Here is a 16,444-nt window from a genome sequence, read left to right on the forward strand (position 1 = left end):
GAGGTGAGAGGGGAAAATGAGCAGCAACTGATGCAAGCCTTTTCCGTCGCCTAGCAACACTTGCAGATCGCTCCTAACAGGGTTCATCATAATGATGCCGAGTAAAACAAAGAGAACACACACGATATGGATTTTCTTAATTTTTATCAATTACATTTTTTTGAAATGCCATCCTTCTTGATTTAAAAACTGGTGACTTCCTAACATTGGCTAAAAGCGTGCACCATTGTGTCTCCATATTTACACCGTGACCACGTCTCATCACTCGCTATGACAACAGGCTTTTAAAAATCAGACCAATCAGGCTCATGAGCGACTCTTCAGAACAGCTACAAGCACGTTAGCAATCAGACGACATGTTGTTTGAACTAGTTCGTAAAACGATCACTGAAAACAATCTATTGTCTGGGAAGCAATTCAAAGCTCTGGACTACAGACGGAAGAATAACCTCGGATGTTTGACACATTTCTATTCTCACCACGAATATGCTCTTATTGCCCAATGCAGTAAGACGTAAACACAACGGTTTTCTGGGGCTTTAGAAGTAACACCGATCGTAGTCCGACGAGTTTTAAGAGGTTTCTACTGTAATAAAGTGATTTAATGGGTGAATACATTCCTAAAAAGCCTGGATCATTTGAGTAGCTATCGTAATATCTTTCCTCAGCTCCACTAATCTCCTTCCCTACACCAACAGCTCAGCAGGAAGAGCGAGGGATTCAAGAGGATTAATTCAGTGAGGATACTCTGATTAGCTATGAGCTCTAAACCCAAATACTTTGACGTCATAAACGTGAAAATGGGCGGAAGTAATTTGTGATGAAACTCGGTACGGCTGTAGTAAACACAGGCGGTGTACGGTTTCTGTGTAAGAGGATATACGAACAACAGTAATAAGAAAACTGATCATATAAAAATAAAAGTCTGGGGTTTATTATGAGGAAAATAAAAGTGACATCAGCGTCCGGGCTGCTGAACCAGACAGAAAAAGGGTTTGTGTATCCATTACACAGCAGCTGCAGGGAAATCTGTCCTGTTCAAATATTAATCACTCTCTGTAATCCCCACTTTCTTCCACTACACCGAGTAATGGGTGAGAGAGAGAGAGACAGGCGGAGAGACAGGCAGCCAGAGAGGAGGATGGGACGGGTGGAGCTGGATCACGTTTCTGCTTTCCCAGCACACACAGCGAGGATCACGGCCTCCGAGGTCACAGCTCTGCAGCCTCACACCGGACAAAAGGGGATCAAATTACTGCCCAAGAAGCAGCAACGCAGCAAAAACCCAACACGCTCAGCTTCAGCTCAGCTTGAGTTCAGCTTCAGTTCATGTCGTTATTTTAAAAACTTAACATTTAGGTGTAAGATCAGTGAAGTTTGACTCATCACCGGCATAAAAATACATTTTAAAACCAGATAATCTGATATATTTTGTGCCCGGATGCAGGAACTTTTTATTCAGCACCTTCTTTAACAATGTGAAATGTTATCTTTTGACATTTTCACAGAAGCCAGTGATTCATGGATCTTGATCAGGCTCATTTAGGGGACTAGCAATAAAAATCCGGATCTAGTGAATTTAAATCTGGTTTCATTAGGTTGATGTTGTTAACTTGCCGGAGGAATGTGCCTTCACTTTATGGCGAAACACTCAATTTAAAAGGGAGAGTTTATTCTTCCATAATGTTGAGTGTTATTAAACCTTGTATATATCTGCAGACCACGACTGAACTGAGCCGAGGGCTCAATGTTAAAAGTCATCCTGCAGAGCGTGTGTGCAGAGCGGGAGACGATCAAGTAGACCCGAGCTGACAGGGAATCGTTCCTCTGCAGGTCTGGTCTCTGCAGGCGGGAGGAGACCATTTCACCTCGGTCACCATCTGACATTTTCTACAGTGCAGCAGAGGAACGTCTGTGTGTATTAGTCAGAAGAGGAAGACTGGTAAAGAGCATCGGACCGTCAGCGTGGACATTGGGATGATTCCTCACGCGGCTTAACATGAAACGTCCAAGTCACTGGGACATTCAATTTCACAGCGTCTTTAAACAAGACGTAACGACTGGTCAATGCTGTTGTGAGGGGCTGATTGAAAACTGATTAACACAGCTTGGACACAACTGAGGTACAAACAAATAAAACAAAATCCTACATGTCTTTTAGGAGTAAAGACCCAAACATCCACTGCTCATGCTTTAATTTGATGTTTTCATCATTTTTTGTCTGTATCTAGAACAACGATTTTTGTGCTACACACTTTCTATATCACATTTTCAGCAGTAGAGCAACAATAACAAACTATAAATTGTTTGCTTGAGTTTTACAGATTTTTCCCAAAGGAGACCTAATTCAATAAGATAGGACGAAGGCTTCAAACTTAAATTATTCATAGATATATTTACGATTAACTGATAAATACGTCTCTGAGGATGTTAGGTGATATCTTGACTTGTTGTACCACAGTCAAAAATACTAAACTTGCGATGACACAAACACTTAAAGTAGCTCATCCTCACATATTGAGAGGAACGTAAATGGTATATTTTAGCATTTTCACTTGTCAAGAGATTGATTATCACCAGTGAAACCAGTCATTTTAACTGGTGCGAAATCACAAGAGGGAACAAGTCATATGGGGAAACAAACGTGTGCAGTGAAGCCTTCAGCTGCTTTTTCATACAATCTCCCAAAGCCTCTAAATATCTCATCAGAAACTTTCTGTACCTTCATAGACACTTAACTACAGTTAATTAAACCTGCGTCTGTGTGACACAGGGAATTTGGGAAACCATGACGACAAAGCTATTTTTTTCCATTTCACTGTGTTATTGCAACATGCTGTAAAATGCACAGAAAGCAGACGGACACTGAGCTGCACCGGTGCAGACAGACCAGAGCAGAGAGCACGGTGCGGGGACAGAGGTCGAGTGGACGTGACGCTACGCACAACACGGGCATCAACTTTCTCTCCAGCGGCGTTCCATTCGCTCTCACATGAACACAGAGCAGTTATTGTGACGGGACCGGGGATGGAGGTGCGGTGAGCTGAGAGGACTCATGGGTGAATGAGGGGTGGGGCCTTGTTGCCATGCAGCACAGAGGCCAATCAGAGCCACGGGTACGACAGTCATCTTCATAACATCACAACTGTACCGAGGTTAGAGAAACATGCAGCACCTTTTTGGGCTTCACTCCTCGCTGCGTGATCGGAGGGGAAGGAAAGAAGGGAAGGAAAGAAGGGAAGGAAAGAAGGGAAGGAGGGAGGGTGAGGGTTAAAGGTCCAGTTTGTCAGTGACATGCGGCGGGCGATGGGGGGGGGGGTGTGGTTGGACGGTGCTCATATCCCAGTCAAATATACACGTCAGTATATTTTGACAAACACTTCTCTGGCTCACTCACATTCTTCCGTCTGCTCATTTTCACACAAACCACAAATAAGTGAAATCCTATTGAAACGTGACAAACGTGTTAGAAATTTGTTTTTTTAATCACACAAAGCTTCTTTATATCAATATGACACACATTCTGGTTTTTACTTCTAAAATACTCAACACAGTAAATCAACGTTTCTACAGTAATTGTTGCGGTGACTGCTTTTGATTTTCTTTCCGTGTCACAGTCAAACTAAAATAAAAAGCTCTTATGAATAATTTTGAGCATTTCTGTACAATTACTCATTTTGTCAGTAGAGAGATGTTTGTACACTTACGGTTAATTTGTTTTTTAACCGTCAAAGAGGTCGTCCCTGCCTGTTGGTTTGCTGGCGTGTTTGTTTGTTTGTCAGCAGCATCACACAAAAACTACTAAACAGATAAGAAAGAACCCATCAAATTTTGGGATGTGTCTGTATAAGGGAGCGGATCCAGGGATTTTTTTTATATTCACTTTCTTTAACGTTGCAAGAGAGGGCTTTTTATTGTTTTTACAATTTCACCAGTTTCCTGGGAGTAATTCATGGATCTTGATGAAAAAGGATCAGTCATATTTAGTGATCTTATGGTAAATAAGAACCCGAATCTAGTCAATTTAAATGTGGTTTCTTAGGATAATCATGGAATTGGCATTTGTAGAAGTATGAGTTTGACTGAGTGATATTCTAGTTTAAAGATCAAACTACCACGTGAATGATTTAGACTGATTTAGAAAATATCACTAAATCTTTTTTCTAAAAGTGACCTTGTCCGTTTCTCCAGCTCTCTTTCTCCTTTTTACTCTTGTCGAGTCTCAGAGACTCCATTAAATCAAAGATGATGAAAAATGAAAGGAACAAAATGCTGTAGGTTTCTACGTGAGGGTGAACTGATCGGTTCTGTGAAACATCCGGCAAATGTCAGTTTGTTTCACTGTGAACACACGGTGACATTTAAGGGCCAATCCAAGAAGACGGGACTGGACGTGATCAAAGTCAGGAGGGAGCCGAACTTCTCATTGAGAGATTTAGAGTCACTCAGTTGGAAATTAACACTTTTCACCTGCAAATAATATATGAATGTATCAATAAAATCTACAGAGGCCTCATCCAGGTTTAATTTTGCTCGTGTTATCATCAAAAAGGAACCGTAATATGAATTAGATTGTTTTATGTGGACAGAAAGATCGTTGGTGTAATTTAGGATTAAACCAAAACTCAAGGTCAACAGCATCGTACAGGTCGCAGTGACTCAGCATCACTTTTCTTTCAAGAATTTTGTCAAACATTTTAAGTGATAAAGATAAATAAAATGTCACGTTTACACCCATGAAAAACTGGTCAAATATAAAGCCAATCTTTTCTGAGTTTGAAAAAAATAAAACAAAACAAAAATGTCCCTGATTCCTCAAGCTGTGACTGTGTTTGCCCAAAATACTTAATTCTTATTTAAAATTTCTGTCCAAAACAGAAATAATCTATCGTGGTTTCAGACCCTGGAGCCATAGAGAAATATTAGAGACAAATCCAGCAAATGACCTAAATTAACGAGCACCTGAGAGAGTCATTATCAAGCCGATGGGTATTTTAGAGCAGCCGAGGCTGTTGAGTGGTCGGAGCCACAAATTAGGTCACATCACCATCATTTAAATGTATAATCTCAGGGATGTTTTTCATTCTGTCACTTATATAATCTAATAATCAGTTGATTTTACAATACACAGCTAAAAGTCCATTTGTATGTAAACACTGCCCTCTTCTGGTCAGACGAGAGACAAACAAATTTAAGGTTATTTTAAAGAAAATGTGTTTCTATAAAGTTGTGGTATTTATAGTTGGATGTCTATGTTCCAATACTTTAGTTTACATGCTTTACAACAGTTTCAGGATTAAGAGTGTAATTATGAAAGAAATAAAAGGGTTGCGTGCGTTTATAATATTTAGGTTCGGAGGAGGAAGTGCTCAACTAATTGTATCGCATTTGTCGCATAGGGTAAGAAAAGATACGGAATAATATTTAGGTGTATGTATAGACTGTATATAAAGGGTGTATGTATATATATTACCCTTTTGTACTGTAAAGTAATACTTCTAAGCTGTAGAGTGTCTGGTTCTAAATCAGTGTCAGACAGGAACTGCCTTCAAAACAAATATTTAATGGTAAACATTTATACAACAGGCACACACTGCGTTATCTTTGCTTTAGATATGAAGGTGTGTGTGTGTGTGTGTGTGTGTGTGTGTGTGTGTGTGTGTGTGTGTGTGTGTGTGTGTGTGTGTACAGTCACACGTCAGTCTGTCAAGGTCGACATTTACATGGACACCATAATTCCAACAGTAACCTGATTAAGACACCGTCAAGAAATCAGCATTTTCTGACCATCTTAACCTGAATAAGGTTGAAACTCAAGAATAAACAATAATCAAACGTGGAGTATTCCGACCAAAGTCACATTACACAGACACGTATACTCCTTAATCACAAAGGTACAAAAGTTACCAACTGCTTGAGGACATGTCCGGTAGTGGCTGTAACAATCTGAGTCATAACTAGACTAAACTCTCTCTATTGGCAACTCATGTAATCAATAAGTCTTATTCTGAATAAGGTCAATAGGTGGAATATTGGTGTCCATGTAAAAAATTGTTATTGTGAGTGTGCGTGTACTTGTATGACATATCTGGAGGGTGAGCACTTTGAGCTGGTCCTGACTTTCTGACACGTTCAGGGCTGTTTGAAGGTTAATACTTGGCCATGGTGAGAGGAAGGTTTAGGTTAGAGTTGTTATGAGGCGTGTAGAAGTGACGGTTGAGGGCGAGGGGCGAGGGAATTCATTACAACTAATGTGTGTGTGTAGGTGTCTGCTGGCAGCTCGGCTCCAGGTTTCCCTGCAGAGGAAACGTTGTGCTACATCACGTCGTTATCTGACTCACCAGTTTGGTGGACTTGGGCGTCTCCAGGATCTCTGAGGAGATAAACAGAGAAATTCTCGTATCACAATCTGTGTTTATCATCCTTTGCAAAAAGGTGCAAAGTCCCAGTAAGATCCGGGTGCAGGCGAAAGGGAAGTTGACATGATTGATTGTGTTTTCACCGGATGGTCAACACGGATACAGCTCTGACTGAACTGTGGAAAACTGCTGCATGATCTTTAATTAAGTTGTGTCCACTGTGTCCCTGCAGACGATACTGGAGGAAAGATAAAAGTATCAGTGTGTTGGTGAGATATTAAGCATCCCGGTCACTTTCATATAAATGTCATTAAAACAACTTTTCCCAGCTCAGACTAAGATTTCCACGTGATTTTCAACATGGAGTCTGAACTGAAACAGTCGGACAAACGTAAAGGTTAAACAAGCAGAAACTGGGAGAGAGAAATCTGCGTCCTGGGCTGTTTTATGAGACCAAGGTGATAAACAGATCAAATAATTTCTCATGCACAGATATAATAGACATTTCTGTCTTCTTGTGTCTTATAAAGTTATGTTTTTTGTGAATGAACAGTTCTGCAAAGTTGAAAATCTCAAAATCTCCCCCACAGGAAACACTGAAGCTGCTAAAAACACCTCGTCAGTTGTCCGGACGTGACTTCCAGGGCATCGTGATATCATGTGACATCCCAATGTCTCTATATTTGCATAATGCATGCCAGGTAAAGCAAGAGCAGAGGTGATATTCTCTTCATGAGCGAGAGGCAGTTAACCAATCACAACAGAGTGGGACAACTGGCCAATCAGAGCAGAGCAGCCTGGGCCTTAAAGAGACAGGAGCTGCAGCATTGGACAGTTTGAGGAAAGTGATGTGTTTTCGGAACATTAACGTTTGTAAACATTTTCAATTAATAAGAGAAATTAAAATGATGAACCTGAATGTGAGCATAAAATGTGATGTGTAAGTTTACTGTGTCAACATTGATATATGTTGATATGTTTTTGCGTCTCAACCAAGGTGCACGACTGTCACTATGTCAGTTGATACTATTTAGGAAATTGTCTTTGCTTCTAAACACCACTGAAGGTTTTATATTCTGTACATGTGCGTCCCTGAGGAAACTTGTATTTCTGAAAGGTCACAGATTTAGAAACGTCTCACTGTCTGAACACCGACCAGAAAACTGAAAACTACTCCTGTGTGATGACCAAGGACAAAACCCCAAAAATCATCTGAAGTGTGTGTGTGTGTGTGTGTGTGTGTGTGTGTGTGTGTGTGTGTGTGTGTGTGTGTGTGTGTGTGTGTGTGTGTGTGTGTGTGTGTGTGTGTGTGTGTGTGTGTGTGTGTGTGTGTGTGTGTGTGTGTGTGTGTGTGTGTGTGTGTGTGTCCTCACCTCGTTTGGGAACTTTGCCGGTGCCGGGCTCCGGTGTCTCTGGGGACGTTGTGTCCGCTCCATCGTCAACCACCTGGATCTGGGACAGAGACACACAGCGAGACAGATTTAGACGTCTTTCAAAACATCGGAGGCTTTCGCTGCCAACAATATTATTCATCGGCAGAGTTGGCGGCAGATGTTAAAAGGAGAGCAACAAAAAAAAAACTAAATTGGCTCGTTTGATGATGTTCGTTGAAATGCAGAAGTCGCCAAGTGAGTCGAAATTCTCCCTTATCTCCATGGCAACCCACACAAGTGCACCGCAGGGACAGTCGGGGGATTAGTAATATAATACCTAATCAATACTGACGCTTACCCTTGTGTGTGAGTGTATGCATGTCTGTACCTGATTAACTGGCTTACAGGAGCATTCATGGTTTTGTTGTGAAGTGTCCTTTCACGTAAGAACCACTTGAACTAATTAATTAAAAACAAACACGACAGAACACAAATTCATACTTTGAATATGACTATGTACAGTCGGCCTTTCTTCATGGTCGATAAATGTTCCTGTATGAAACTCAGTGTGTCTAAGATGCTTCACTCCAAAAGGTCTCATCTGCTATTTCAAACAATCAAACTTTACCACAATCAGAGTAATTCAAGTTCGGAGATACAACATTAGTCTGAAAGTCCACGACGTGCCAGTAGAATTTAAATATGCAGAAAATATGACGAAATGAGCTCCGTTCCGATGTAATTTAAGGTTCTGTAGAAATGCAGGGACTCTCCGCAGCAGGTCGAGCAGCAGAACACAGAGTTTGTTTTTGATCAAAACACAGCTAAGTAGCAAGTAGCCTGAAGCAGTGGAAAAATGCTGATCCCACGCAGACAGCAGAGGAAAAATATCAACCCCCACACATCTATTTGTCAAATATAATATCAACCTTAAAAGAAAATATCACAGAATAAAGAACTAAACAACAGAGAAGTTGCAGGTGGACTCGAGGGCCTGAAGGTGGAGATGACAGCACCATCCTCTGATTGAAGCTTCTGGCACTTCACAGGAAATGTGACGTGTTGTGATTTGTAAAAACACAACAGATCAAATCCTTATTTGCCCGACACACATCATGACACAGCTAAAAAACCTGACTCCTTCCTGAGCTCTCGAACACAACAGCCACTGACTGACTTCGTATTTCTTAAAGCATCGAATAAATATCTCTGCATTTACCTGTGACTGTCTCACAAAGATCCCGTGATTCTCCTCACAGGTGAAGTAGCGCTTGCCCTGCACCGTGCCGTCGTTCTTGCCCTTGCCCTCATCCAGGATGACCCCCACCCATTTCCCGGAGGCGAAGAGCGTGTTGCCGATGTACGCCACCGTGCCGCGCTGCCCCTTCCCGATCACCTCCACCGGGGAGCCCACCTTGACGGGCCGCCCGCCCCCGTCCGAGCTCATCCTGCTGCTGCCGCTGCTCGTAGTCTGGGTGGGGCAAGAGGAAGAACAAGAGGAAGCTTCAATGTCATAACAGGGATCAATAATCAGGACATTTTAGCTTGAGAGATCATTTCATCACGACTCTAAAAACAGTACTTGTGTGATTTGAGGGAAAAAGAAAATAGCATTTCTATCCGTGTGAAATATACTTTAAAGACATGTTATTGGTTTGGTGAATAGATTTGAGTACTTGCCAAAGCCCAACCCGGCATTTTCAGCCGTAGCAGAGGACATTTCCAGTGCTTGTATCGTAAAACATCTCTAGTTTAAAGTTTCCAAAAGCTGTCTTACAAACTAAGTTACAATCACGTCCAATTATATTATTATTACCACAACTTTACAGTGAGAAAGTATTAATTAGACAAACACTTGACGTGAAGAAGCAAACACACTTTTCTCTGCAGGACAATCAGAGCGTGAGCTGTAGCACAGAATATGATACAGGGATATTATACAGCACAAAGCATCACATGATACTGTTGGAGCTCAGCGGACATTTGCAATGAAAGACGCTTTTATCGGAGCATGTCTTTCAGGTACACGCTGACCAGCTGCTGTGGGGGTGAAAAGACAGAAAGTAGTTTCAGTGTCATTCAGGCCCAGTGAACTGTGCAGGACACGAGAAAAAGTAAAAGCAAGGCCTTGTCCTGAATGTGCACTCTGTAAATGTCAACGCACGCTTCTGCAGGACCACTGGCTTGTAGCTTTGTGAGATCATTCCATGGCAACAACACCGTGAGACTTCATAACGCAATCCTGGTGTGTGCGGAACAAACTGCGCAGTGACACGTTTCAACAGCAGCACATTTACTCCGGCTGCAATAGTTTGCGGTCACATAATCCAGCGTAACCCACTTTACAGTGTGAAGTCCTGGACCCGGTGGTGACTCAGCAGAACAGGACAGAGCGGAGCGGATACTGTTACTCTGAGGGAGAACATGCTCCGACTCTCCTTGAGCTCACTGTAAACTCACACTGTGACTGTGTCTCTGTGTGTGTGTGTGTGTGTGTGTGTGTGTGTGTGTGTGTGTGTGTGTGTGTGTGTGTGTGTGTGTGTGTGTGTGTGTGTGTGTGTGTGTGTGTGTGTGTGTGTGCTGCTGTTAAACACAAAGGTTAAATAACAGACACCTGAAAAGAAAAGTGAAGCAAAAACACACAGCAGCAGCATAAAGACGTTTATTTAGTGTTATTCACAAATCTGCTGCATCCGCTGCAGGTTTCTGTCCTCACATGACCCAATCAGTGTTATGTCTACAACAACTAAATCTATTGACAACTTGCAAACATAACTTTTAAATCAATACAAACAATTATTGAGAAGGATAAACTCACTATTTTCATCAGAGATACCAGTATGGGGGGTATGCTCCAAAGGGAAGTGGGGCAATCAATAAAATACTGTTAGATAATCAAAATGATCAATTGAGGCAATGATCTCAGACAGAAATCGTACCATTAATCCTCATATCTATTTGTTTGTATAAATAACAAGGTGCTTTGAATCCTTTGATTTTGAGAATGAGCAAATTACTTTACAGTTATTTGAACATTAAAATAAAGTCACGTCAAACAACGAATACATTGAATAATCACTGCAGCTCAGGTTGAGACTTTTAAAAGCCTGAGCAATTCACAAATATGTGTTAAGATTTTACAGTTGCAAACTTGTCCTTCACCGAGATATGTTCAATAAGCAATAATGACCTTCAGAATTAAAGTCCACCAAACGTTTATATACATCCTTCACACAGATCATATCTTTGTCCTCCTTTACATGTTTACATGCATGAAGGTAGAGGATGTCAGAGGGGCTGAACGTTTGTCTGCAGTAAAAGTGAAAAGATTTAAATTATAGCAGAAACACAGAAATATGTCTTTTATAGGAGAAATATGGCTTCCTGGAGGGGGAAGTAAAAATTTAATATCTGGTTAAACGACACACCTAAAGGCCTTTAACACTCAGCCATCAACACTGCCCAAGGTAAAGGCGTTAAATCTACGTAAAGTATACTTTGGAATGTGATCACATAAAGAGTGTTTTGTTTTCAGTGATATTATGGCCCCTGTAAAACCACTTAAAGAATCTTAATGGTTTTAAAACCGTGGTTTCCCCGGAAAATATTCAAACATAAGCTCAAAGATGATGTCAGTTCTTAACGGGCATAATTTACTATTTACATTTCTCAACCACAGACACTGAACAATGGCCTTAAAGAGGCTGTAAAGAAAAACCTTCTCAGCTAAAATACATGAAGGTGGATACTAATGGAAACTAATTGGTTCTTACCTCAGTCATAACTTTAAGCTGTGATATAACTTTATTTCTCTTATAAAACATCTTCAATACGGGACATTTTGTTGGCAACGACAAACGTTAATCTCCACTTTCTGACTTTTCATATGAAAAATTCAACATTTAAAGATAAGTCTTAAGAAACTGAAACCCCCAATTCCCAAAATTACTTCAAGTCCAATTAACCTACCTTATTATTCATAACCAACACTGAAAGGGACATTTAATTGGTTATGTGCATCCTTGAGTCTCTGCACATCACAATCACATCTTTAATTCAATCTTTGTCGCTTTTATGAAAAGCATGAAATTGCTTCAGATTCAGGAGAGAGAGGATTCCTCGGTTTGCGTCGCTTCAGGGAGGCGACACGAGGTAAACGCACCTGTCCCCGGTGTGAACTCAAACTTCCATTGTGTTTGATAATAACTGTCGACTTTAAAACGACAAAATAATGAAGTGTCCTGAGTGAGTTTCCCCTCGCTCGAGCTTGCATTGCTCCGACCTGTTCGCCATGTGCTGGAGACGAGAGAGAGGGGCGGGCTGAATTATTTAGTGCCACTCTACTCTTACAACACACGCAAGCTCACCCTGACTATGACACTTAAATAAGAATAAAAATATAAAAAAATCTGTCATGTAGCCTCATCTGCTGCACTGTGCCCCGCTCTGATGAAGGTGCTGATAGAACTTGGCAGCCTGCTCGTGGTCTTACTTTGTGTTCTTGAAAAAAGTAAAGTCACTAGAATGTTGTCGTGAAGGTTGTTTTAACAGAAGTCATCGTGTGATTCAGGCTAATTCACACAGTTTACAGGACTATTTATGATCGCTAAGGGGCTTTCTGTGAAGAGTGGCAAACACTGATGTCATCCCTCCCAGCTGCCTGACTCAGAGACCAATGACCAACAGGAAGTCTCCTGTGGCCGGTGGGTTGTCTCCAGTGTCTGTCGATAGCACAGACCCTGATGGACCCATCACCTGTCTGTCATGTCATCGTTTCCAGTCGAGTCATCACATGGGGTCTGAACCCCAACGTCACAGCAGCAGCAGCAGCAGCGTTGAACCCGGAGGGGCACGAGAGGCAAACAAAGAGGCGACAACTCAGACGGAGAAACGCAGCGCTGAAATGGATTCGAAACCCTTCTATTCAAAGTGGACATTGACGTGAGTGAGACAAATCGAACAGACATAACAGAAACAATGGCGCACCAATCAGGACTAACTTCGGCACCACAGTCTGGCCCATTCATTCACTTAACCAGGACGTATCAACACCTTGTGCACACTCACCCGAGAGTATGTGCTCCTCCTAGTCTGTGACATGTTTCCTGGTCGCCGAACCCCTCACCAAACCCCCTGTCTTGACTGAAGGACCGTGTTAGTGGGGTGAGCCAGACAGAGGGGAGGGTCGAGGAAAGGACTGGAGGGGGGGTTCAGGGATGCTACCGGAGCGTCTCCCTCTTCCTTTCTCTATTTAAAGAATGACACCATCCCTCTCCTGATCCTCACAGAACAGCCCCGAGTGCCCTAAAAACTCTCCGTCCCCTCTTCTCTCCTCACAGGGGAAAGCCGACGGCAGCTCGTGCCTCTGTCAGGAAGTTTCAGGCGAGCGGGCGGTGCGATCCACCCCTCCGATGAATGGACCAGAGGGAAACAGTGGAGCAGAGAGGAGGAAAAAACAGCCAGGTCTGCTGTGAGTGCATCATCTGAGTCGTAGCACTGCGCTGCTGTCTGCCCCGGCTTCTGCAGGAGGGAGGGAGGTTTAGGCCCAGACAGAGGAGCTGGGTCCTAGAGCCGGCACACGCTCACCTCAAAAAGCATCTCAAAATAAACTTGACAGCCTCATGCATGTTACACTAGTTTGATCCAGAGGGTTTTAGATGTTTTTTTAATCAGGGCTGCTGTGGCTGGTAGGAAAAAAAAGAGAAATATAAGTCGTGATAAGAACAGTTAAGAATGATCTGACAACAAAATCTAAACCTTTGAGGCCGTTAATACAGCAAAGAAATACTGTGAGAGAGAACTCGGCCCAACCTGCACTGCAGTCTGTCAGATCAGTGTCAGATTTCAGGAAGGAGCTGTTCTTCTACTTCTTTCTTCTAATAATAGTCTGAGCACAGGGGGAAAAAATATCTAGTGTAGGAAATTAAAAAGTGTAAAAACACAGCAGGTTCTAACCAAATCGGTTTCATTGTGGTGGAACACAAAAGGCCCAGGTGATGCTCTGTAATGCAGCACAGTGTAAGCAGAAGCCAGCAGATTGCATTAGAGCCCAGTCTGATGCTTGGGCCCGTCACACAGCGAGGATTAACTCTCTTTTATCAGCTAACTGCATGGCTGGGGCTTTTTAACTCTCGGCCCTCTCTTTTTCTGTGTTGTCATCTTTTTGCAATAGAGGCCGAAGGCTGCAGGGTTTGTGTGTAAAAGCTTACAGCTTAGAGGCTGATGGGAGATGTTACAAGAGTGCGCATTTCAGCAGCAGAACAAAAGAAACCCAGCTCTCAGAAAGAGGGGAGATACGTCACTCATGATGCTTGAACCAGTAAAACTAAATGAATTGTCGGCTCAGTACTGTCCTACACGTGCTAGTGTGACTAGTACATATTCTAATTGAGGTCATATATTTGTTTGTGGCTTCACAGTCAACATTAAACTCCTGAAATTGAATATAATGTAAAATACGTAAAATAGTTACACGCAGCTGGAGATGTTAAACACACAATAAACCTCTGCAGTCTTTTATGCTAATGACAAAGGCAGAACCAGAAGAGGGGGCGCCGGGGACGTGTGGGAGGAAGACGGGGAGCCCTTATCTCCCACAGAAAGAAATTATGAAGAGGCAACTCGCCCTGAGCCACATAGAAAAAGAACTGCCTCCTCCTCAGGCAGGAACAGGACAACGACAGAGCTGCTGCTGCTGCTGCTGCTGCTGCTGCTGCTGCTGCTGCTGTGGAGCCAGTTCACACCGGTGAGCAGAAAGGTTGCAGGAACCGAGGGGACACTTTGGGATTTTAAAGGACGAACATTGCGACCTCACTGGACTTCAGTCAGCCGGCGAGTCCGGGACGAGCTAATGGACATCACTACACAAGGTAAACATGAGCAAGGTGATGATGATGATGATGCAGAAATTTGACTTGAATTGAGACGTAGGAGAAATATGGATTAAGTTTGTATCGAAGGCTGAATGAAACAATCTGCTGTGTCACAACTGATTAAGATGTCATTAGAGTAAATAAGCTTTAAGTAGCTGTGAACAACAATTAACACATCAGTTTAATATATATCCTACTTTAAAGTCAATTAGGTATTTTGCTCATTTTATATCAAAGGTAATGATAAATGCTCAATGTGAGATCCATTCATTTTAATTCTTTACTTATCTGCCTCATAACCAGAAAACCTAATGATTCAGTGTATGTGGGTATTAAGCTGAAAACATTAACGTTCACTAATATGAGGTAATAACAGCAGATTTGTGTTTTTATCTGATAAATGGCTTCAATTATTGATTCACTTAAATTAATGTAATCCATTTCAAAGCCCCCAGACATGATCATATAAAATATTTATAAAGTATAGCTCCTTTACTTTGTTGTAATGTAACCTTCATTATTCTGTTATTTAATTGTATATCATACACCAGAGAGCTGAATTATATTCTATAGGCGGACAAAACATGAATCAGCAACTATTCTGATAATCAAGACCGATGCAAGTCTTTCGGTCACTGAACGGTTACTGGTTCTCAAAGATGAACATTTGTAGAATTTCTGTTTGATATTTATCACAGTAAATATCAAGTTTATTAGGTCTTAAACCGTGTGTAAAAAAGAAAAGCTATTCGAAGAAATAACTCGGGGGTGTGTGAAATTGTGACGGACGTTTTGATTATATTTGACACTGCCAAGAAACGTTTAAATTATTTTAAAAATCTGATTAATTGCTATCAAAGCTATTTAAATTACGCCTCTATAAGGAATAGTGGATGTACATTGCCTTTCTGTTTGCTCACTACATGCACGCTGATGATATCCAGGCCTGGTCTCAGCACTATCATCCCTGAAGGGAAGAAATAGGTCATCCATAGAGAACAAGGTCAGAGTCTGTTCCTTCCAACACCTCATTTCAATGTGCATCAAATTTAACACTGAGCCCATATTCGTCCTGTGTCCTGCACCAGACGAGAATAAGTAGAAACTACCAAAAACACCTTGTAAACAGGGGGGAAACCATAGAAACCTCAGAGAGGGTCCCATGTGAGGGATCCAAAATTATGATATGTACAACCTTGATAAGAGGAAACTGTTTTTAACATAACTGTGTCAGTGTTTACAGTGCACACAAACTGCAAAACAAGCTTCTGGCATTACATTTAAAATATCTACAGCTCCAGAGACATGACAGCGAAGGTAAATGAGTCATTTGGTGCCATCTAGTGTGTCCAGGGCCAAAGACCAGAGCCTGAATCCCACTCCACCGCCTCAATGGCCTCAATCACGTCCTTTAATCCAAACCCAATGGAGCTGCACGTGTGATTCCCAACGTGTGCTGTGCAGTGGGACCAGTTTAACCACAGCATGGGTGTGGCTGCAGCCTGACAGGACATTGTTTTTCTCTCCCAGCAAAATTAAACTAATTGAAATTAAAACGGGGGGGGGGGGAACAACGAGAATTTGAGATTAATTAATTAAAATGAGACCAATCATGCTGCTGGGACTTGATATCTGGATCCACGCTGACATTTAAACCACCAACCGAACCTCCATATATACAACTTACACTCCTGACTCCATTATTAGTCGTATTAATGTGTGTTTTATGATATTTATCTGCTATAAACGGTGTTAAGAGCAGCACTTGTGCTGGCTGCTGTCACTGGGACACTCCCTGACTAGCTGCTAGCAGCAGTAGCCGTTAGCTTCGCTTCTCAAT

General features: G+C 42.0%; 1 protein-coding gene across 11 annotated transcripts in view; it reads right to left on the reverse strand.

Moving 5' to 3' along the window:
• The window catches only part of dctn1b (dynactin 1b), a 32,443-nt gene that overhangs the window by 15,711 nt on the left and 288 nt on the right, over window positions 1–16,444 (reverse strand). For 7 of the 11 annotated variants that reach the window (XM_035168690.2, XM_035168685.2, XM_035168684.2 and 4 more), the window contains exons 1-5: window positions 12,800–13,128; window positions 8,952–9,203; window positions 7,733–7,811; window positions 6,342–6,373; window positions 3,176–3,196 (exon numbers count right to left, since the gene is read on the reverse strand). In XM_035168690.2, coding sequence (XP_035024581.1) covers window positions 3,176–3,196; window positions 6,342–6,373; window positions 7,733–7,811; window positions 8,952–9,203; window positions 12,800–12,832 — 417 coding nt within the window. In that variant the 5' untranslated portion in view covers window positions 12,833–13,128. Of the gene's footprint in view, window positions 1–3,175; window positions 3,197–6,341; window positions 6,374–7,732; window positions 7,812–8,951; window positions 9,204–12,799; window positions 13,129–16,444 lie in introns of those variants that run through there. The other 4 variants (XM_035168691.2, XM_035168689.2, XM_035168688.2 and 1 more) reach the window with 2 other exon arrangements.

The sequence above is a fragment of the Hippoglossus stenolepis genome, chromosome 10 (genome assembly GCF_022539355.2).
Source record: "Hippoglossus stenolepis isolate QCI-W04-F060 chromosome 10, HSTE1.2, whole genome shotgun sequence".
NCBI lineage: Eukaryota > Metazoa > Chordata > Actinopteri > Pleuronectiformes > Pleuronectidae > Hippoglossus > Hippoglossus stenolepis.